The sequence below is a fragment of the Coturnix japonica genome, chromosome 1 (genome assembly GCF_054131305.1).
Source record: "Coturnix japonica strain WE chromosome 1, WE-NBRP24, whole genome shotgun sequence".
NCBI lineage: Eukaryota > Metazoa > Chordata > Aves > Galliformes > Phasianidae > Coturnix > Coturnix japonica.
In genome coordinates this window covers 30,124,486-30,149,431 of record NC_140663.1, presented here as the reverse complement: position 1 = coordinate 30,149,431, position 24,946 = coordinate 30,124,486, and the positions used below count along the sequence as shown (strand labels likewise).

The following is a 24,946-nucleotide window of genomic DNA, read 5'->3' as shown; positions in this document are numbered from 1 at the left end:
GAGAAACAGTGAAAAACAAGGCATATGCAGGAGTTGGCAAATAGGAGAATATGCTTCCACACGTAAAAACAGCTTACTTGCATATCTTTCCAAGGACCAGATCAAGTGTAACAAGATATGCAACTAACACCAGGGAGAAAAATACTGTATTTTTTCATGCTTCTAGTCACAAGATTGACTGCCCCAAGGGCTTTCTTATTAGCACATGATCTGTAATAGGCTCTTCTGGAAAATGGAAAAAATCTATATAAGTAGCTTCCAAAACCCAGGAAAAGAGAATATGTGACTAAAAAGAGATAAAATCGTAACTAGTATTAACACAATTAGGGGTTTGTTGGACTCTATCTCCTATGAATCCTAAGGCTGCTGTTGCAAGCCATCCATGTGTAAAAATCTATTCCTGCTGTATCTCCCGTAATTCCTCCTTTGGAGCTGAAGATTCCTTCAGGAGCATAAACTGAAAATGGAATGACTCGTCCACAGCCTGTATTTGCATTGACCTGTATGTGCCTTGACTGAGATGTCACTTTGGCACATGGGCTAGAAAGTTAAGCGCTCATATTCCAGAAGATCAAGTAGCATCATTCTCAAATTGCTTTAAGTAGTCTCTTGAATCCAACTGAAAACATAATATTTCCTTTCTAAGAAGCTTTAAAATAAAGACTACCTATTCCTTACATTTCACTGTAACAAAACCAACCTCAAGCTCCTGGGACATAACTGGGGGAAAGTCACATTCATGTCACCATTACACTTCACCATTATGCGCATGATGGTGCAAAGTCTTAGGTGCAGTGCACAAAGTGCATACAAACTGCTTAAATGGTCAAGAAAGTAATTAGAATTTAAAAGATCTTTATGTGTCGGACATTAGGAGTGCCTGAATAAATGAAAACACAATTACCTCTCTCAAATGAATTTTTAATATCATTCACCTCCACCTGGGAACCAGACACTCTAAAAATTCCCTGATGCTGAAGACCTGCAGCAAAGACAGGAGACAGCGGTGAGAAACAAATTCACTTGTTAAACAGTTTTCATCTCTGTTTTAAAAACAAATCTGTAGTGCTAAATGCTTTATGGAAAAGATACATTCAAAGGTTCAATAAGTCAAGAACATAACATATTTCAGTGCTTACCATATAAGTTGATAAATCTGATACAGCTTTCCACGATGAGAGGAATGACTTGTCCTGAATCCTGGTAAAAATAAGAGCAGAAAGAATACACTGCATTCCTTTCTCTGGATTAAATACGAGCAAGAGATATTTTTTTTTTTTTTCTCAATCCAGATGGACACACAGTGCTGCCAAAAAAATGCATACAAAAATATCATTCAGGGAGGGATGGATAGGAGTAGGTGAAGAGAAAGGACTATGGTTCTTAATGAAAATCATTGAATCAGGAAAATCATAGATTTCATTCTCTGCCTCTGCCATTGTATCTGGCTAACACTACAGTGACATCTAAGCTCAAGCGTCTGGTTTAGATTTTTGAAGCAAAATGAGTTAAAACAGTGAACTTGCCTTTTTAGAAGTTTATTATTAACAAGAATACTTCATGATGAATATTCTGCACTCATTTAGCCTATCTTTTTTATCTGACGGAGAAAGTCTTACATAGGTCTAATTACACAGGGCCTAATTTCTGGAGCCCTACACAGGGGTTTTTCTTTGGCTAGAAGTTATGACCGTGAACAAAGCTTTGACAAAGCCTTTTCTGGACCTGCTGAACTATTGGAAAAGTTCTTGGAGAAGAGTCACCCAATGACTCTGCACAGGGAAGGGGTTGTCTCCCTCCTGACCCTGTCCTGATCAGTGTACTGTAAAAGACAGTGGATGATGGTTCTGCATGTTATTTCAGGCTGCACAAACTACCTGGTAATACACATGGTATTGAACTGAAGCCACTTTCAGCCAAGCACAGTGCCCAGCTGCCTCTACAGCACAATGAGGGCATGGGAAAGGGAGGTCATGGTCTACACCTCACAACTTTCAGCGGGCAGCGCTCATGGATCAGAGCTATTGGCCTCAGCCATCACAGAACAGCCAGTTTATATGCACATCTTCACCTGAACAGAGATGATTTTTAAAAAAGAGAAGAATTGCTTGCGGTGGTAGGGGGAGAAGAAGATGACTCTATACCAACTTGCAGCGAACTGTCTTTTTCCTTTAAGCTGCTTGTTTTCCAAAAGAACTGTCATGGTCCTTCAGTTGTGTGTTTTGGCACCTTAAAACATGGATGTCTTACCCAATGCACATTAATGACTACAAGTCACCAGCTACCTATTAATGTTATGAATCATATGATTAAAAATTATTTAGAAAAGTCAGTGCTTATGCTGCAAAAATTACTATTTCATAAATAATAACTACCTTCAAAATTCATGTCTTAAAAGCTATAATTTTTCTTTCCAAATGAATTTCAAATATGCAAGTACTCCGGGAGTTGACTAATTCATTTGTAAGTTCAGCATAAAAGCAGTCTGTATCACAAAACCATGAATTCAAAACCTGTAACTCAGAACACACACTTCCTCTTACAAACCAGTCCTTCACAGTTTCGTACTACATTACACTAAAGGGAAGTTTGTGAATTGAGCTCAAGTAGACAAAAAGTGCTAGAAAAAATGGCTGAAAAATAACATACACTGAAGCAACGAAACAAGCACTTCCTGAGACAGCCTAACTCCTGTTTTTCTGTGTCCTACGTATTGTTTTAGTGGGCCTCAACAAAGAGCACAACAGTAATTTCACGATTTAAGTTGTGGCTTGTTTGTCTTTTAAATCAAAACCCAGCAAAACTAGATAGCCAAGAACCAATAATGTCTGGATGAGCACTTTGTTTTTGAGTGGTCTCATGACTCAGTAAGAGTTGAATAAAAAAGACATGGAACAAGTCAATTGCTAAACCAGAAATACTGTAATCTTCACAAACATCGAGCACTCTAGTCCTCCAAAAAGCAGAGTATTAGAAAACATGCACAACATGCACCCGTACCTCCTGTTAGTACACTGGTTCATGCAATGAATGTAAAGCCTCTGAAAAGATCATGTTTGCAGTAAGAAATTACAAACCAAAAATTAATTTCATGCTCATTTTTGGAGAATCTGGTACAGCACCACACACAGCTTCATAGTGAAGGAATTCCTTTAAGTATCAAACCAAAAGCTTCGGGTTTTGGATCCAATGACAGGGAAAAGATATGAAACAGCAGTCTGGGCTGGCGAAATGTCAAGAACAGTGTGACCCTACTGTGGCTGTTTAATCTGATGTGTGCAGTCAGTAAATACAAGTTTGAGACTAATTATCGTATCTCATGATACAAAAAGTAACACAAAACAATTGGGCTAACTCTCACACTGCCAAATGTGTCATCAGGCTGCCTACTTTCTTTTTCCTTTTGAAAGACTGACTGTAGAACTCCCTCCACTTGCAAGTAAGCTCTGTCACCCACCTGCATGTAGTGTATCTTCTGTTTCTTTGCTTTCTTAAGCAAGAAACAGCTCTGTCATATGCATCTTTTGCATCATGTGATGGTTTCCTGAAAGTTTCTGCCATCACTCATATAACAATAATAGCTTTTCCATAAAGTGGTACTGAGACTGGCTGCTAAACAGTTACAGTGCCACCAGCACTGAATTAGTTCTGCAAAATACTCTGCTAACTGTGTTGCAGAGGAAGAAAAAAAAATCATGCAACATTTTAACTCAGTTCACAAAGCCTGCAGTCAGGAATTCTTTTCACTGTGTTTTATGAATGTATTGCTACATATTTTTATAAGCTTGCTTTCTTTTAGCTCTGTCAGCTATTGTCCAAAAGCACAAACTGACTGGGAGGGGTAGGTGCTTGTTAATGAAGAGGGAATATCCTCATTTAAGGCTACAATCACTCTGCAGTTAAGCCGTGGTTCAGTTTTGCCTGCTGTACTTCAATAGAATTTCTTAATGCAAACTTTTCCCTTCAGTTTAGTGAAAGGACTAATTCTGAGCCAGGGGTGAATGAAGCCCAACAGTGAGGCAGAGATGGTTCTCTTTCCACCAGAACTATACCTGATGTCTTGCGTGAGAGTTCCTTCGGCCTCGGCTAGAAGCATTATTAGAAATAAAAGTATGAAAAAGAAGAAGATAGTAATTACAGCAAAGGTACAAGATCCAGAATAGTGGTGATCACAATTTCACACAATATAATAAATTCCCAAAGTCACAGGAAATCAAAAGCCGGATGTGAAACCCAGGCTAATACTGCTTCTTTGCAGACTTTGGATACTGAATCTATCTAAAAAGAACAAGCCAGAAACTGTGCTAAGTGTGGGTTACACCATTATATTCTATCTTCTAAATCACACTGCATTTCCCTAATAAAACCAAGCTGTCAATACTACCCTACTTAATTAACAAAATCATAGGAAGACTAAGGTTAAGTAATGAATCCTCCTCTTTCCCTCTGACTTCAGGAAGTATTATATTGATCAACTGGGAAAGACAAGAGCCCCGGGACAGACTTACACATAATGATCTGCCTCAGCTCACGTGAGGCCGTGACCATTATAGTAAGAAGTGTTGAGATCAGCCACTCCAGTGGCTGGTGCCAGTACCTTAATGAATGACTCCAAATCACCATTAAACAACTTAGCACTATAGTGTGATCGGGGTCTGGACCTCCTGTGTTTCTGGGGCTTAGGGGGAACATTTGGAGGCCTAAGGGAAGGGAATATGATTACTGTGCAAGGTAGAATTCAGTCAAACAATAAAACTAAATGTCTGTAAACTCAGCAAAACAACAGAGTATTGTGAAGGGAGAAGTAAACAAAGTAATTATCAAATACAGATTTTCCAACAAATTTAACTGTAACACGTGAAGAACACCTCCATTAACAATGTATTATTTATGCATAAATACTGACATTCTTTATCAATCCTCGCTTTGCAGTTGTACCACATACATTTATTCCAAACACCGTACAAGTTTCTGTAAGCCATTTCTTGTTGCTGTCATCTATGACATCTGCAGCACCATTGGGATTCATCCTGCCAGCCACAGCAGAACAGAATTCCTTCTGCTTCTAAGCACCTCAAGCAGGAAAGTTCCTTAGTGCTGGAGAAGCTTCACATTCAACTCCAAGCCGCTGAATCCTATGATGCTTCAAAACCAAACTGTCTGCATCTTCAACTAGTCAGTAAGATTAAACAGCTTTAGCCTTCGACATTCAACCACCAACACCTTTGGAGAGTGCTCAGATTTGTCATGCTTTTCAACTGGAGTCACGTATTGAAGAAAGGTGAATCCAGCTGATGGAGCTACAATGGCCACAGATCAGGGGGAAGAAAGGAGCTCTGAAGACTGTAGAGATGTCTCCAGGAATACTAGGGACCAGGCAGAAGAAATTATATAAAACCAAATGGTCTGGGCAGATACAGAGCTAGAGCTGTATCCATGTTTTTGTTTTTAAATTGAAGACAAGGGGCAGTGACAATGCCATTACTGTTTGGGAAGCAAAAGCAGAAAGAGGAGGCACTGACCAGGGATGGGATAACTGAGAAGGGCAAGGAAGAATGCGATCAAGAAGGCTGGGCTGGAAGTTCCTACTCTCACAAGGGTGGGAAAGGTGGTGTGCGCAGCAGTGATACAGGCAAGTGGCAGCTGCAGACCTTAACAGTTGCCATTGCTCCCCACAGCCTGATAGCCCTGGGGGCTGTAATGTGCCTGTCTGTGTTTATGTCTGGAGGCAGCCTCACAGGTGTGGCATTACACAATGCAAAAACTATGTGCTGCACAAAGAAGGGAGACCCAACATGATCTCTCTTCTCTTCTGGGAATATACAGGCCCTTTTAAGCATCATATACATAGATACTGAGGGAACTGGGTATTCCTGTCCAGAGGTATGTTACTAAAGATGTGGCCTATCCCCTAAATTCATGTCTCTATCAGTTTCTTCTGAGCTGAGCATCTTAATCAACATCTTTTCCTAGCACCAAAAATCACCTTCCAACTCACAAATTTGATGTGTTCCCCAATACACAAATATTTTCAGCCGTTTCCCCGCTTCTTCCATCCTTGACACTGGCCTAAGCAGCTCACAAGAACAGGGAAGGCAGCCCTTTATCCACCAGCATGCGGAAAATGCTGCACGTTAAAACACACAGCACCTGCACACAGTTTAGTTAACAGTAACAACAGCGTTATACATCAGTAGGAAGTTGCTCTAAAATTTGTAATTTCTTTTTTTTTTTCCCGTTTGTAGCTCTGTAAATCCAGTTAAATAAAAATCTCTTACCTTGTTGTCATATATTCAGCCCTGTGACCTAGAGAAGTTCAATAAGCAGGAAACAATTATTTGCATGTTTTAGGTACATGTTTAGCTTTTTGCATCTAAATTATGCTTGACAAATAGTTTTTAACCTCAACTTCCATATTACCAGCTAAAGACAAACAATTATACAGTTAACAGGCAATGCAATTATCTACCAACTCCAGAGTTACATTTAGAATACAAACACAAGCCACGTTACCAGCAAGTAAGAAGCCTGCCCACAGATTAAAGGATCATTTGATACTGTAAATAATTTGAAGCAAAACTCCAAATAACACATGTTGCTTATGCTCATCTACTTTTGTGGCTAAATCAGTACGGAGATAGAGCCGTGCCAGTATTAGATTATACCTCCTGTTATGCTTTGTGCCTAAGCCTGTTCAGTGTTGCAAATAAAGAGCTCTGTATCTCAGTGGCTTGATGCTGAAAGCCTTTACTCTCTTTCACTATTTGTGTACTGTAGGAAAAAAGTACAGCATCATCACCAAGACATGCAGTATGGACTTAAGAACAGTGAATTGCACAGAACAGTACAAAAGTAAATACTGTACCCCAGAAAGGTTTAAACTTTGTAGAACAATAGATCAGTAAGTTAGGCATGTGCCCCATGTAAATGTAAGATAATGACATGCGAAACAGTGAAACAGAAGGAAGGTCATGATAAGGTATGTTCCACCAGTCTAGTCTTCCCCAAGGGAGATTGTTCTCTATTAATTTACTGGAACTCTTTGAACACATCAGTTTAATACCAGACAAAGGAGAATCAGTGGAATTAATTTATTTATAAGTCCTCTAATCAATTTCTTCAGAAGCTACTGAAGTAACTACACAGCCATGGATTGAAAGGCAAAATAATACGGCTCATCAAGAAACCAGTGAAGAAAAAGGAAACGGGATTGAATTAAATGGTCTATTTTTATCATGACAGAAGCGTAACTTCCATTTACTCAAGCCTTCCCAACACAGCTACTTACAGAATGCATTTACTAGGGAGATCACGGCAGCTAAGGAGGCAAAAGACCATGCAGGTAACTAAAATACTTCCGTATAAAGTTCTGACCAAACTGTGAAGTTCTTCAGAGGGGTTTAATGAAGTTAAAGAAGACACACAAAGACAAGTCAAAGTCAGTACTGACAGATACCTGAGAAGAAATACCCATGGAGCTAGTAGAACTACAGGTAACTATACTGACTCTGAAAATCACTCCGAGCATCACTTGGATTATAGGTCTAAAATCACTGCTCAGTTTCAAAGTGATACCAAAAAAGCTCCCTAAACTGCACAAAGAACGAAAATTGGTGATAAACAAAAATAATATTGCTACGCGGTGATGTCCTGGTGCAGCTCACACACTGCATGGTACAATTTTCCACTGAAAGTACATTCCGCAATACCAGAATGCTGGGGATCCACTGAATTTTGTTTACTCTCTTCCTTGCCCTTTTCTTTGCATTGTTCAACAGACAAGCCATGAGTCTGAATGAACATGGCTAAGCGTGCTTCCCATGTTTAGCACTAATACTGTCTGAATATTTCTCATTTATTCTTCTATATTTGCAGTTGCACACTTAGCACGGAGAATTTCATCTGTCTTCCTCATGCAGATCATGAATATGCACCTACGATGCCCACGAACAGCAACAGATTGTAGCAGATAGGTAACTGGCTGGAATAGAATCCAAATGCTGTCAGTGCTGTGGATCACATGTAAATCTGGGTTTATTCTGCCTACATCTTTACACTGTACAGGTTTGAATAAAAGCAAGAAAAACTTCCAGTTCAGACCATCCACTTCCCCTCCTTTTATCCTTCTTCCCTTGTCTTCCTCTCCCTCCTGTTCTCCCCTTCATTTGGCACCCTGTGTTATTTGTCAGCTGTCTTGCTGACACAGAAGTTTCCAGAAAAGGTGGTTTGAGTAGAGAAGGAGAGCTCAGGTCCTAAAGAAATCATTTCTATAGTAGCTACAGTAGCCACGCTCTTAGTTTCACAGTAATTCTACTCTTTCAATCTCCTCTTTCCAGGCACATTCAGAATACAGGTCTTCCTTCACTGACATGCCTCAAAAAACTGGGCACTGAAGTTTGTTTTAACCTACAACGGCTTTTGCTCCAAATACCAGCTCTGAATGAGCATGTACACATTTCAGATACTACTTGTATGTGCTACAGCATGACGACAGAAAAACAACTACACGGAAAAACACTGTGGGCAACAAAGATAAACAACTTGGGGTTACAGCTGTTGGGTCAAAGGGAACTCTTCATGGTCCAAGCATGTCTGTGCGTGGCTAAACATCCTGGAGTCTGATAGTAATTTATCACCTAAGTCGTCATGCTGCTGAGCAATTTTCCCTTGGGTTTCCTTTGATACGGTTCTGTCCTCGTATCTTTCCAGCATGCATTAGGCAAGGAGTTCTACCGTCTTTTATCTTTCTCCCTGCCTCATGTATTTTGGCGGGCTTCTTAATAATAAGTATTTAATTCATTTTTCGGAGTACATTCTCTGTGAGTATCTGAGGTAAATATTCCTCATTTCTGACCAACATAGATGCATACCGTTTCATGGGAACAAACTGCTTAACACATATAACAAAATCCTACTAAGGAAAAACGTCCATGTAAAAGTATAGCTAGTTGTCTGAAAACAGTTACTGTCTTTTGATAGTAGGCCTGAAAGAAAATCTTGCTTATTTCATGCTCAGTCACTCCCTGAACAGGGGCTTTGTTTGAGTCACAGCCATAGAAATGCTAAAAGCTCTCTAGGAACCTTCACAACTGGATTTGTGGAGCTGAAGTTTTACATTATAGGCACGAAGATATCTGATTAACAACACATTTTTGGCAGTAGAAAGAAAATAAATTGACACATCCTGTTACTCTTCAGAGAACAAGCTTCCTTTCTTGTGCCTGATCTTTGAATTATAGTCTTTAACCTCCAGGAGAGGGTTTTTATCCTTTGTGGTGTAATAGACTTCCTCTCAAGTATGTAACGCCCTGTGTGGCTAGTCCTCAAGGCATGTGGGACGACTTTCCTTTTCCCATTTGGTCCATGAGGAAGTGCCTGCTGGGAGGGCTGGTAAGAAGTGGGCTCAAACTACACATAGTGCCTAATTCAGTACTGTCCGAATTCAGCTTTACTTCATTTGATCATGAGCATCTGCTGATTTGGTTCATATTTTATGAGGATGTATTTTTAATAACTGTGGAGTAAGTTCAGGAGAATGGATAATTCTCTGCCATCACAATTTGTAAAAAATCAAATAATTTTACGTGCAGTAATGATAATCAACAGGTATAGAGCTATTCATTCAGTTTTCATTCATTTCACTTCACTAAGATAAAATATTATGTAGAATCCCACACTAATTACGTCTATGAGAGTCTCACTACTGAATGTACTGAATCCATACAGTAAGGTCCGGATTTCACCTATTACCTTTCACAAATGCTCCACCAAGTTATAAGGCTGCAAGAAGGAAATCCACGCCCATTTGTCAGACATGTTGCATTACTGGCTCCACTGTAAGTTATGCATGCAGGATAATTTTGCATGCTTATTTTTCACTTTCCTCTGACTCTTAAAATAACCAAAAACTCAACTTGACAGAAATCACTGAGACACAGAAGCAGTGCATTTGTTACAGCTCTTAAATCTCCCTGCATTGATTGCATCAGCTCTCCTTTCATGCACAACATTTTTTCATTCAACAGTTCCATCTTCACATATAGTCACTTGTCTAAACAACTGTAAAGTGGAAACAAACATCTGTTGAACAAGTAAAATTGATTTATTCTCTGTATTCTTACCACTTTATCAAAACTTTGACTTTAAAAATCTATGCTTAGTTGACAATTAAGCTTTAAGTTTCTTCATTTTCTCCTAAATCTCTCCTGCATTTCAGCGGGTTCATCGTGTAGTCTAGAATCACATTTACATATATTATATAATATTTACCTTCTCCGAGTGCCCTTTGCAGCAAGTCATGTTTTGCTTGAAGTTTAGTGATTAGATTACTACCTTCCAGATATTCTCTGAATTTCTGTAGAGGTGAAGATCAATCTATTACTATGCGTATGACACAAATTCCATGAATTTCTGCAGTTTTTACTTTAGGTGTTTGATTCATACAAATGAGGAAGCACCCAACATACCATGAAATAGAACTGCTCAGTTTCCTGCTGGTTAGCCCTTCTTTTTGCAATGCTAGGTTTACTCAAGTATGTCTCAGAGACTGTTGACTTCACAGATTCTGTTGAACGACTGTGCTGAAAACATTCTGACACATCATAGTCTTCAATGGTGACCATATCTTGTATCGTCTGCAAAGTAGCCTCTGTTGTTTTCTTCACCTGGTATTAAAAAGCACAACTTACCAAACGGGAAGATAAACGCATACCAGAACAGCTTATAATGGAAGTTCACTATTCATACTAATTCTCTGGCACACTCCTCTGGCACAATCTTCCAAACAAACCTTGTCATGTGAACATGAAAAATAAGATGTTCTATAACAGATATCTACATAGCAGAAGAACGACATAATTAGATTTCACATCTAGCTCCCTGCTTTGCCATGGTACAATCCACAAACACTGATGACTGCATAGCATTCTCAAACACTTGTTTCCTGAAATTAGAAATGTGAAATGATTTGATTATGGTGCCTATTTTGGGACAACAAACAGTAAATATGAGAGGTTGTTCTGGAGGGTCAACTCTCCAGCATATGGCTCATCTGCCAGGCTGAACATCGACATTAGAGGATCTGGCTGTAAGAACATGTTCTTCCATGATAAAAATCTGTGGCACTGTTATGTAGAGTTCTGTGGTGTGAAGCATAATGATGTTTGCACTGCAGAAGTGCAATACACAGCTGGAAACGAAGGACTGGAGAAAGAAAACTCACAGAACTTCCTATGAGTTGCAAAGAAAAGTCATAGCGGAAACCAGGGGATGGATGCCATAGAACAGGGTGCCCTCACACTTAACGGTGAAAAAAATATTTCCTTTTGTATTTGCTACTTTGAGATACTTACTGAATTCAAGTTTATTTTTTAAGACTACCATACCGGTCTTATAGACATCAGTATTTTGTTCCAGGCATTCAGGACATAACATAGAATGAGAAAAAATTGAATCTCAAAAGTCTATCAAAAAAGTCCACCAAAAAATTAAATAGCCCCTAAGATTCAATTTAGGTACAAATACCCACTGAAACTGAAGACTTTTAACACTGCCTTAAATTGGAAAAAAAAGTTCAATTTCTACCCAAGGTGGGGCCTCTTTCTACCACTAGACTAGAGGAAAGAGAACAGCATTGGTTTTTCGCACTTGACCAAAGGAGTTTTCTATTTTACTAGGTGAGCTATTCCCATGACAGGCATTCAGTATTCCTGTTTATAAATAGCTGCAGCTGAAAGCATAGCAGGTTTTGACTCAGCTACCACAAATGACAGTCTAAATTCCTTTGACCTTCAGAAGTTGCAATCTGGGGACTAGACAGAGGGTGGTCACAGACGACACACAGCAAGTGTGCTCAGCAGCTTTCTGCCACAAAGATGCAAAAATAAAAGACAAGTTTTCGCTGAAGCACAGACCTCACTATTGTGGCTGCATACACAGGAAAAGAACAAATTATGCGTACATTTATAAAGCAGGCAAGGATCTAGCTGCCCTTAAATGATACAAAGCACTTACACACGTACCTTTACATAGTTAGATACATCAGGAGTCTTGTTAGAGTTTTATATGTATCACACAGGTATCAGCTGAACAAATAAGACTTCCAGAAATGTAGGCCTTGGTGACATTTAATGATGCTGCCTAAATGGTGCTTCTCTTAACACCCCTGGAAATGCCCCCAAATCCAACATATTCGAACATTTTGTAGCAGACATCAGAAGTGGTAGTTTTGTATCTGAATGCACATTCAATCTCCAAAGAGTTGAATAACCAAAAAAGCTAAGTGCAGGTTTTGTGGTTTTCCATGCCTATCACATCCACAAAGGTGGCTACAAAAGGAGGTTCTACTGAGCATTCTGCCAGTGACCTTCAAAATTACGTTCTTCACTAGGATAACTGGGTCTAAGGAAGTAGAGCACGATGACAGGCACGTGAATGTAGGAAAAATAAGCATGTTTCAGCTCTTTCCAGTTCAGTGGTTCCCTAAAACTGGGTATCAGTGGTTCAAAAGAGTGCTAACATTCGAGTGTGTACAACCAGACATTTGGTTAAAAGAAAAATAAATAAATAAGTACCACATAGAATACCAGAGTTTCCTTAAGGAATAGAATTATTCTCTGAAATATCAGGGTTAGGTAAATATAAGAGTTAGAAAAATACAACTACTTATCTCTGCTGAAAGACATTACGCAGCCTAGAAAGTTTATTTTCACATCTTCTTACAATTCTTCACATTAATGAATTGCTAAATATAAATGTGAAAGCAGAATACAATTGTTTTGGAGACTGATGTATAGAAGCACGTGAATGTTTGTATGTTCTAGTCTGCCAAAACTGAATTACCTCACACCTTTCCTGAAAAAGACAGTGAACAACACATATGTAGCCAACATATACTGCTGTTTCATTCACGTCTGTTTACGAGGCTTAGGCAAGCAGTCATGCTTAATGCAAGCCAAACCCAGCACTTCTACATCCCCTGAAATATCTCCAACTTTCCTTCATTTAAAACTAAGATAGCTGATGTCATTTTACCATTATTTATGTGGATCAGACAAGGTAGAAAACACTGCACCTCCCTGAAAATGGTGTCCAATGCACAGCACATGCACACACAGATCTTACCTCCTCATTTTCAATTTTGAGAGTGGCCAATCGTGACTGCAGTTGCTGATATCTAAGCATAAGCTCTGCTTGCACAGGTTGCTGGGCAGTGACTTGACAAACCTAACAAGCAATCAGAAAGAGCTGTGAGATGTAAGGAAGAAAAACAAAATCAATTCTTCTGTTGCTCTCCTTAATGCTATGGAATTCCCACCAAAGCCATTAAATGTAATAAAGCAGACAATAAAATGTATTCATCTAAATTTAAAGTATTTGTATGCTACAGAGTATGGAACTATTTACATCTTAGGAACAGCAAACAAGCCCTTTTTGCATGGCTGCCTTGTGCTGTTGATTCTCTGTCACACAGAAATGCAAACCCTGGAGTTGCCTTCCCCTAAATATGTATGTTCTGCATTCTGCTTTACTACTGGCCTTTGAAACAGCAGGACATGGTGGAGCTGGGGAGCACTGTATTCTAGCAATAATCAGGTGACAAAATGAGAGAGGAAGAAGGGGAAAGGGCTACGTTTCAGTGAGCACAGCTTGGAGATCTGCAGTTTCCTTCAAACAGCGATCACAAGCGCCATTATAGGAAAGGCAGGTACTAAAGACAAAGTCACTATGTACATCAGCACTGGGCTGAGCACAGCATGGCCAGAAAATCTTCTGGTATGTCATAGCAGGTAGTACTGAACATTATAACACACAACAGTGTTTACTTTAGAACTCAAGAACAGTGCTGCAACTTTTGCAAGTGCTTACTGCTGACCATTTGCTTCAGGACAGCAACAGCAGCTGTTACCAAGCTGTGACTTTGTAAAAGGTGATAAAATCTCCTTTTCTACAGGAACAGAAATAATCTCTGGGGGGATACTTGTCACTATACAGACCTCGTCACCCATATGAGATTGGAACTCAAATTTCATTGGTGGACAAAAAGCAGTGGGGAACATTTCCATGAATCTCTGCTTGTCACTTCGTGGCTCCAAGCTGTCAACTGCATTTTCTATGATGTCAAGGCCCTCATGCCTGGAAGTTTCAAGGTTATACTCTGCAGAAAGATACGTTCTTAGGGCTCTGTTCAGACTTGCGTGGTATCCGAGATCACAACACTAATAACATAATAAAGGGAGAAGAAAACAAATTAAAAAGCAGTAACACCATTCCAATATCCCAGATCACGAATTATCACTAAAATATTACATCCAGGAACTTTTCTGTCTTCAAAATACTTTACAAAATACCTTGCAATTCTAGTATTAGGGTTAAGAGAGGAAGTATTCTGTATTCTCATCCTACTGCAAAGACTAAAGGACCGTTTTAGCAAAGAGATCAAGTGTACAAGTATGGCAGTTTGTCTTCTGGATTTAGATGTGCTATGATCACATTATACAGAAAATGTTTGGGACTCCACAAAGAAGTGGTCTTCTCAGTATACCTGTCAGGTCATCTATTCAAACGCATTTGAATGTTCTCTGCCATCTAAGAGAACGCTAGCCACCTAATTGCACATAAACCATTTCCTGCTAATAATGGTTGTGCCCAACCAAAAAGCCCCATATCTGCCTCCCACATTAGTGACCCATTTAAGATGCTTTTTGATGCAGTGACAATGATTTAACATCCTTTCCCCCAGCAGTACAGGCATATTTACCTTTTTTTCCCCATGCTTAGACAGAAGCAGCAATGCACATCATTACTAAATACAGAAAGTTATAATTTATGTCTTTTTTTTCTAGGGGTGAGAATAACACTGGAACATAATTGCAATCTAATTGGTAAAATGTAAAGTTCTGTTTGTTCCAGAATGTTAAGTATCCCCGGTTTGCATTATTCATGATTAGTTAATATTTTAGAGGAACAGCTTAATATATTTTTAAAACGTCACAGCAGGAGTGTTATCAAGTAGCTGTTTTCTTAACCTCCTCGCAAATTTCACAGTAAACAGTATCTTGCTTTTACTTAGTGAGCTTCCAGGTGATGGCAGAAGTAATGCAAAGCTCCATGTCACCCCTGTACTCGATCAATACGCTAACAGTTGCATACAAAGCAATGTTAACCAGAAATGTGTCTTTAGGCTTGGCTCAGTCCTGAGTGAAACTGACCAAACATCTGCTGGTACACAGTCAGCAGCAGACAAAAATATCCAGCATTTCCCATCTCATAGAGCACATGTAGGAAATCACTACAGTTTTAGGAGAGATCTGTCCCAGTCAGAGGACAATGCCTCCTCCCTGGGGCAGTCAGACACTGTCTCTGAACCCTCCTTCTTTCCCAGGTGATCCCCCAAAGCTTAAAATCATTCTCCCATGCAGGATGCATCTGGGTAAAGAAGCAATTTGAATTCAGTCCACTCTTTACATGCAGCCTTCCCTCCCAGCTGTTACAAACCCTTAGGATTCACTGAATCCTTTTCATTTTCCTTTCCTCTTTCTTATTAAAAGAAAGACAGAAAACAGACACATGCACACATACAAGAGCAGGAAAGTTTTCAAGCTATTTACCACACCTAAACCTATGTGTACAAGAGAAACAAACCACTCACACCTTCCCTTACGTACAGTCATCATGAGTGATTAAACTGCTCTGAAGGCTGTTGTGCTCAATATGGATGCCAAAACTTCCAGACAAACTTTTGGGCTTAGCAAGTATTCTGGGTAGTTACTGCCAAGGGGACAGTGCCTACCCAAAAACTAGCTCTTGAGCTATTTACAGAAAACAGGAAAGAAAAAGATGTCATGTTCAATCAAAGGCACACAGCTTATCCTCTTTCTTTTGCACTTATACAACAGAAGTGTATTACATTTACTAAAAGAGCCACTCAGCTTTTATACTAAAGTCCATCTATATTTCAAAGACATCCATTCTATATAATACCGTTTCTAAAAGGAAAAAAATCTCATGGTGTTTTTCTCTTGTTCTGTGTCAACTCGGATCTCATATTTAATTCACTACCTTGGATGAAAAAGACAGACTAAAAGTGATGATAAGAAAGTGGATCAGGCCAGCTGTTTTATTTCATGTGCATTAGTTTCAGAGAGACCTCGTGGAAGATTTAACTGAGAGAAAATAAGGGCAATGCTAGATTTAGCATGGCCAAGTACCCATGTGTTACAAAACTACAGGCATCTCGAGCCTGAATTTTGGAGGATTAACAGAAAGCTCATTGATTTACAATTATAGATGTGTGGGTTTCTGATGCAGCTGTTTTACAAGTTGGAATATAAGGTTGCAGCCTTGCAGCTTTATGCAAAACCTTCTCCCTTTAACCCTTAATCTACTCTGTGACTATCACCTGCTCATGAACGAAAGCCACAGTTATTTTTGAAGGCAAAGACAGCTGTACAGGATAACAAATATGGCTTCTCAGCCAAGAACATGGATTCTTCAAGTGAAGCTGAACTATCTTGCAGACTAAGGCATTTTCTTGCAGAACTAATGCCAGTGGAGCAAACAGTCACAAAATCTAGAAGCTGAACTAATGCCTTATCACCAATGGCTCCTTGAGTCAAACTGAAAATGCCTGGATTTGGATTTTGACTTCAAAAAATTAAGTGAAAGCTGTATTTGTCTGATTAATATTATATTTTTAGAAGCAAAATGAACACTCATGATACACCACAAGTCTTACTTCTTCCAGAAGGTAGTTCATTTTCTCTAAATTATGGAGACAAAGATACCCTTAACCTGGGAACGGCTCTGTAACAGTATCAACTCACAGCTATTCGGCGAGCACTCTTTTTACTAGTGATTTTTTAGAAATAGAGATGGCTACAATGGAGAAAGAGCTTGATACATATGCTCATTATTAAGACTAATGATGTAAGGTACTGCTACTAAACCACTATCCCCACAGCTCTGGGAAAAAAAAAGCCAAACCAATAACAAAAACCTAATCCTTCAGGTGTTGCAAAAATGTATAAATGCATGCATGCATGAGCGGGTATGTATGCACATATACACACATTCATGCATGAATACATAATTTTCAGGAAAAAAATAGATCCAAAAGACTTTTAAAGATCAAAGAAGCAACCACACTGTTCATCACAATATCAACATAGCAAGCTGACAGCCTGGATGGCTAGTAAGACCTGATATCAATCTACAGCCAAGAGAGAGATTAGGAGTCTGTTGGTGCAGTAAGAAATGAAGATGAGAAATGAGAGAATGAAGTCACAGACTATGAATTTTATTGCATTTCAGGATTCATAAAGACTTTTGGTGAGGCAAAGTTGGGAGAGATGAGTGATGCATTTAGGATATGTGTGAAAAATTAATTTTGTAATTTGCATTTTATACTTATTTGGAATTAAATCTGAAGCAGTCTCAAGAGCATTTACTGTCTTTATTGCACCCCAGAGTATATTTAGGCTTGAACAAAGCAGACTGCAGTGCTTAGCACTGAGCTGCAACCAAATATCCAAGATGATCTTCATTTCATTTCAGTAACCGTAATAAAATACTTAATGCCATGGGTAGAGAAATTCATAAAAATGTCTTAACCTCTGAGTAAGTCACATTCTAATCATTCATCTTACATAGACATCAACACTCAAATCAAAGAGATCTGACTGCACATGTCATATTTATGAGAACTTTCAATCCAGACTGAGCTACACAAACTCTAGCCTAGTTTTAAAATTGCTTCTATCGATGATTAACAAAGAATCTTTACCCAATAAAGTTTGTGACAGCGAAATATTCTCTAACTTCCTAACCATCCAAAGCATGCAGGATGCAATTAGAGATTTGGAAATTCTAACTCTAAAGAAGATCAAAACAAAAACACCGTATTTATTCTAGAAGCAGAGCTACAGACAGATTAGTTTTGACCACTGTTTCCTTGCACTCACCTTCAGACCACACAAGTGCACGGCTAGCCTGAAAAAAGGTCCCTACCTTCCTCTTACACACAGATAAGTCTAATGAATGCAATTACATGAACATCTTTAAATAAATGAATAATAATTTCTGACATATGGACATATGTTGGCACCAACAGTCATGTTGGCAGTGGTGTGTACAATACTGCTCATCAAAATGCAGACTTTAAAATTCTATATCTTAGATAAAGCTTATTTGAGCTAAAAAACACTCTGCTATTTTCTGCATGATTCACATAGAGAGTAAAACTAATCCTATTCCTCACTTGAACTAGAACCTACTACATATCAAACAGAAAAGAAATATTCAAGAGAAAATACATATTCCCCTAGAACAATATGGACAGGACAGAAATGTACTGTATATATCAAATCCTTCTCATCCCCCCACTTCTTTGCAAATGATGGTCACAACCCTCAGCTTACTAACTGCATTAAAACATCCAGCTAAGACTCCAGCAATATTTTTATCTTGCTTTTATCACAAGAGCTTAAGATGAACACATCATTTTAAATCAGAAGCCCCGTGTTTCATATTGAAATGAATGAGTTGAACAGTTCAAATCGAGCTCAGTCGATGAGCTGCAACTTAGGATTTTCCACATGAGCCTCACAAATCAAGCTACAGAAAAACCCCAATGAAAAAAGAAAAAAAACTAAAAGAAAAATTAAAAAAGAAAATTTCAGAATCCTCCCCAGTCTTGTTGCAAACAGTATACTGAATACTTCACTGAAGTTCTCCATATTTTTATCTAATTTTATCAGATATATTTATCAGTAAAGTTGGAAAGCATTCAATAACATTTATGGGCAATGCCAACAGCTCAGAGAGATTTGTATCTTTTCCACCTTAGCTGGAACTCAGACATAGAGGGTAAATAATCCCCTTCTACACAGACAAAGTTCATGGAAGCACAGAAAAGAAGAAAGGCAGATAGACAAAGAAGAAAAGGTAAAATCACCACTGCTCTGAAAACTCAGAATTGTTCAATTACACTAATAGATTTACAGAATGAGATCGTCTGGACTGTTGCAACATATGGTGAGTGGGAAGCATGTCTCACATTCCAATGATATAACACAAAAATCTTGCCAAGACTCTTTCATTTACAGAAAGTGTTTCCTTTGTGAAGTAGTAAACATTCTGTCTAGATACCAGTGCTTACACAGAATATTCTGATGAAATACAAATGCCTGCAAGACACTTCATTTAAACAAGATCACAATCAGATTAAGTTGGCTCAGAATGAAATTCTAGTTACGCGTTTATTAGCCAAGTCTTACAAAACAGTAATGAAAAGGGCAGTGTGGGCTTACAGCCCAGAAAGCCAACTGTATCCTGGGCTGCAAAAAGCACCGTGACCAGTAGGTCAAGGGAACTGACTGTCCTCCTCTACTCTGCTTTTGTAAGAACCCATCTGGAGTACTGTGTGCAGCTTTAGGGCCTTCAGCACAAGAGAGACATGGAGCCGTTAGAGCACGTCCAGAAGAAGGCCACATAAATGCCCAGAGCATTGGAGTACTTCTCCTATTTCTCCTACAAAGAAAAGCTGAGAGGCTAAACAAGAGAAGACTCCATAGAGACCTTATTACATCTTTTCAGTACTTAAAGAGGTCTAGAAGAAAGATGAGGAAAAAATTTACTTGTGTATGTAGTGACAGGACAAGGCGTAGTGGCTTTAAATAGAAAGATGGTAGATTCAGATTAGATGTAAGAAAGAAATTCTTCACTAGGAGGGTAGTGAAACACTGGAACCGGCTGCCAAGAGATGTTGTGGATGCCTCATCACTGGAAGTGTTGAAGGCCAGCTTGGACAGGGCTTTGAGCACCCTGATCTACTGAAAGATGTCTCTAACCACAGTAGGGGATTGAACAAGATGACCTTTAAAGGTATTTTACAATCCAGACCATTTTATGATTCCCTTCCTTCCAGCAACCAGGAAACAGCAATAAAATAACTGGGAGGGAAGAAAGTTGAAAGGGAAAAGGATATATTTACAACAAAATTGGACAAGTTTTCAATACATGTAAGTCATTCCAAAAGTAATGCCTCCTATTTTTTTCCACGAAAACTGAAACAGATACAAAGAGCACAATAACGCTATTTGACAGAGCAAATTCTCAACTGCAAACAGTATTTTCAACATAGCCAGCACCATTAGCTATGCATTTTTGCCATGCTAGAGCCTGTATGCTGTGCTTGTAAAAATCTGCACCAGTGGAGGTGACCCACGGTTTCACAGCTGCTATGATGGTGCCGTTACTAGGAAAACATTACCCACACAGTCAGAAGGCATCAAATCCAGACTGTACGGTGAGCACAGTAGGACAGTCATGCTAAGGCTGGCCATGTGCTCTACAGTCTTTAAACTGGCATGGAGCCTTATTGTTTTGCAAGACAAAGGTTGTCTAACTCTCTGTCCTGACTCTGGAATTTAGAGCCATTGTCACAATGCAGCAGAGTTGATGGTTTGTCCCCATTTCAGGAAATCCGGATGGATTGTACCTTTCCTATCCCAAAAGACAGTGCATACCACTTTACCCTCTGATTCCTGTGGATGAATTGATTGAAACGCTCTTCATTTAATGATGTGGCAGCTGTGTGTGGCCATCTGGAATGTGGTTAGTCTTTCACATGACTGTTGCCACTTCTAAAACACACTACCTACCACCTCACTGTGCTCATATCCATTGTTCGGTCTCCAAAAACGTACAACAAGCATTGATGAATGTCAATGGGTGCCATTTTTTCCAAGTGGAGGAATTCAATGACACACCTCTGTTTCATAAATACTTCCATGTCAGATGTCATTTTGTCAGACTGCCCCTCTGCTGCCATTTGTCAAATGGCAACAAAATATTCATAGAATCATAGGATCACAAGGTTGGAAGGGATCTACAAGATCATCTAGTCTGACCATCCTCCCATTACCATTGCTACTAGAAGCCACTAAACCATCTCTTGTAGCTCCTCATCCAGATGTCTCTTGAACACTGCCAGGGATAGCGACTCCACCAGTACCCTGGACAGCCATTCCAGTGCCTGACCACTCTCTGAGAGAATTTTTTTTATTATTATGGAATACGAGCAGGAAGGTTCAGCTTTCTACTGCCATATCACCCACATCTGCATCTGACATTGTGGGCAACATATTAAAATATCAGGCACCACTTTTGGAGCAGCCCTCACGTTACTGAAGAAAGCAAATAACAAAGAGCTCCAGTCCCCTCATTATCATAATAAAATGCATGCCACTATTTTAGCCCATTCATCTCAATAAGGCATCTTTCCCTTTATAAAGCTTTGCTACTCCAGACAGTAGAAATTAAAAAAATCTTGTCAAATGCTAAATTAATTTATACTGTATGACAAACCAGAACCCAGATGGCTTATCATTGCACTGAACCCCCCACCAGAAATGACAGTGGGACTGTTTACTATTACAAGTAACCAATGTCACTGCTACAGGAGAAAGCACATTCAAGTATCAGTAGTAAAGCCACTGACTCGTTTAACATGTTGTTGCTTCCTGAGCTTGTATGTGCTGTAGCCACATTTTCTTTAAAAATATATGATTAGTTTGCAAAGAAGGTGAGACATGACAGAGCGCGGGTTCTGCCCTCTGTATCACCTGAAATGTCCCTAATACAGGTTCTGCAGACAAAATGCTGGCATAGGTCAGCATCATTGTTCCACCTCATACTCCTAGATGTTCTCATGGCCTACTGAAAATCAGTAACTAGTTCTGTTAAAACAGAGAGTTGATTCTGCGTGTTCTGCAAAATGTATGAAAAAAACCTAGTGTGTATTCAATTCAATGACTAAGTGAATGAATCTAAATGATTTTGAAGATACAAAAGAAATTACTTCTTACTGAGTTGAATACTGTTATTACACGCCCACTTTAGAAGTTTCTCTCTTAAGAAATATTTATACTCCAGAAATACCTCTGAAGCACAAAGTGGAATAACCAGCTTTTTTTGTGTGTTATTCCTGACATATTTGTTCTTGCCACATGGGGAAGAAACATAATGTTCTAACTTTAAAGGAAGGTTCAGCATCTTATTGGTTCTTTATTTTGTGAAATATAAAGCTAACAGAAAAATCTGCAAATTATGCCATACGACATTATAAATGATGATTCATATGACTAATATATCTCCTTTGAAAATGAAAAAAAAAAAAAAGATATTTAAAACAAATGTGCAAATACTTACATCGATTAAATCTGAAAGGTCATGAATATAATACTTGAAAACAGAAGCATTGGTTGCTTCGAGGGTGAGCAGGTATTCATTACGGGCCTTAATAGATTTCAGCTTGTTTTCAGAATATTTTGCTTGACGCTAGGAAAGAGATTGTATATTAATGTCTTTGAATGACTTAATTGCTGACATCTAGCAAAAGTAGAAATGGTTCAAACACACATTCCTATTAACAAGAATGAACCTTAACAGTCAGACTATTATACATATAAAGAATGTAATATATAGTAAGAATTGTACTGGGAATAAAGTATTCCCCACTCTGAACCTCAATTAAATTGTCTATAACCCACTTCTAGTTTATTTTGTGTACCTTCTTTAATTTTATTTCCCATATGGATTTTTCTAACATCATGCTAAAGAATGTCAGAAATGCATTGAATTTATTTCAAATGTAGCAAAATAAAAGGACTATTTACTTTTTCCTTCATTTTTTCAATCTTTTTCACAGAGCTCCGTCTTTGGTGCCTGTCTTCTAGTCGTATATGAAAAACAGGGTCTCCTGACCTCCCAATCTGTTTCTCTTCTTGCTTCTCTGCTTCCTTCAGTTTGCTTTCTGCACTGATACTCTCTGCATGATACATGTGGTATGTTTTCATGACCTGCAAAAGACAGAATGAAAAGGAAGTTAGGAGAAAGATGTACATATAGAAAAATTATGGGGTCATTAAGTAAAATGTTCCTTTACAAAGATGGAGCCTGAGTAATTTTCTTCATCAACAAAGACTGAGGGTTTCCAGTTGTATTCATATTCACCAACTTATTCAATAGTAAACCAGTAGGGATACTAAGAACCTATAGGCCTTCGTCTACCAGTCATGTCTTCAGATGATGCCAGAACTGCCACTCTGCACTTTAAATTAATAGGTACTTATAAATATAACATTCTAAATGTTCAGAGTGCTTTAATAGGCACAGTGAATAAAGAGGAAGATGATGGAGAACTAGTCATCATGATAAGCGTATGAGACTGTCTTGTGTTCTATCTCACTTTTGCTGAGAAAGGTGCTGTATCTTAGGATTTTTTTGGTAGGTGACTGAGCAGAAAGCTATCAAATATTTCAGTCAGTAGTTGTGTAAAAAATATTTTATAGGATTTTTTTCTCTCATTTCTCTGTCAGGAAAGAACCAAATCCTTGTTATTATACTTCAGGACTTTTATCTTTGTAAAAAATGAGAAATGATGAGCAACAAAACAGAATATCAGAGCCAAATCTATCTCACCTCCTCAGTATTTAGTTAACGATGGCCCAGCTGGGGACATCAAATGTTTGAGAATGGGAGGATCCATTTAGCTCTGAGGACAAGGCAAGGAATCAAAAACAATCAGAAGCTTCAGCTTGGCGATATATCCCTAATCAGATGAATAGCTATTGAAGGCCTGGAAATAAGCTGTGTTCAACCATGCAGCCAGCAGATTAGCCATGATGTAGAACTGGCCAGCTCTCCAGACATGATCTGGAGAAAGAGCAGTTTGATAGATAAGCCTTGAAGATACTCGCACTATAGACCCCAGTTAATAGCAGCATCCTTCCCACACACACACTTGATCTGCAGAAAGAAAAGAAAGGAAGTCTGGGCTGCCAGACTTCAAATACACACAAGCTATAAGCTAGGAACAAGGTGGGAAGGCATTCCCAGGAGGACAATGGTTTCCTCTCTTCTTCACAGCATGCTGGAGATCTCTCTCCAGCAGATGTCACTTTCAGGCTCAGGCCATGCAAACAGTCACCTCTCCTGCAAAGGATGCAGTCTGGAGAAATCAAAGGGGCTGTTTCTCCTTCAACAGGGTTTTGCATGTCTGCTGAAGAGACAGACCAGTCTGGGGAACTGCCTTGAAAATGAGACAAGTAACTTTTCTAACTGAGAAGTTAGGGCAGCCTCTGGAGAACCCAGAGACTGGCAACACTAAAGCTAGAGGGTGTAAATTGGCCTTTGTCAGCCTTTAAGCTATCCTGCATGTAGCTTAGCATGGATCAGCACAAACCAGTTGAACTCCACATCAGGTGAGTGGCGAGGAGATGCATAATTGAAGTCCTATGCAACAGGACTTCTATCCATATTCACACTTCTCTGCCAAAAGGGCACACAAAGTGAAAAGCTGGTGACCATAGTCTAAATGGATGGGGCACAACCATGAAGACTAAACAAGCTGGGCTGGGTAAAGGATGCAAGCCTACAAAGCTGAGATTTGCCCTGTTTTCCAGTTAACTACATACCATGCTTGGCTTCCTATATCTGCTGTTTTCATTGGCATTTTTAATGGTGCTGATAATCCTTTCTAAGGGAACTTAATTCATATAGGCATAAGGAAATAATTACTGAAAAGGAATGCACTTCTTAAAGAAATTATGCATGAAATAAATAATAAAAGGCACAAAAAGTGATATGGCCCTATTAAAAACAATAGGAAAAGGCAATCGAGTACAATGATTGCACCTTTGTCTTTTGGCATTTGTATTCAAATTAAGTGCTTATTTACAGAATTCTACAGGTGTTTCTTTTTAGTTTCGACTTTTTGTTCAGTGTCATGTCCGGGAAGTTTTCAGTTGGTGGAGACAAAGCTACTTTATTTGTCTTACCATCTAGAGAAGTTACTTTATTTTATAATCCTTGTGTTTTGTTTGTTTGTGTGTTTGCCAGCAAAGACAAAACAATAATATCTCTGAGTTTCCTAACAGCACATCTC

At 38.9% G+C, this 24,946-nt stretch overlaps 1 protein-coding gene across 2 annotated transcripts in view; it reads right to left on the bottom strand.

The window, feature by feature from the left end:
• Positions 1 to 24,946, bottom strand: part of SRGAP1 (SLIT-ROBO Rho GTPase activating protein 1) — a 129,895-nt gene that overhangs the window by 25,653 nt on the left and 79,296 nt on the right. Inside the window, exons 5-14 of one of the 2 annotated variants that reach the window (XM_015855441.3) lie at positions 22,677 to 22,859; positions 22,210 to 22,338; positions 13,995 to 14,216; positions 13,123 to 13,224; positions 10,467 to 10,664; positions 10,270 to 10,354; positions 6,279 to 6,306; positions 4,598 to 4,700; positions 1,140 to 1,200; positions 905 to 982 (exon numbers count right to left, since the gene is read on the bottom strand). In XM_015855441.3, the coding sequence (XP_015710927.2) occupies positions 905 to 982; positions 1,140 to 1,200; positions 4,598 to 4,700; positions 6,279 to 6,306; positions 10,270 to 10,354; positions 10,467 to 10,664; positions 13,123 to 13,224; positions 13,995 to 14,216; positions 22,210 to 22,338; positions 22,677 to 22,859 (1,189 nt within the window). Of the gene's footprint in view, positions 1 to 904; positions 983 to 1,139; positions 1,201 to 4,052; positions 4,087 to 4,597; positions 4,701 to 6,278; positions 6,307 to 10,269; positions 10,355 to 10,466; positions 10,665 to 13,122; positions 13,225 to 13,994; positions 14,217 to 22,209; positions 22,339 to 22,676; positions 22,860 to 24,946 lie in introns of both variants that reach the window. The other variant, XM_015855445.3, reaches the window with a different exon arrangement.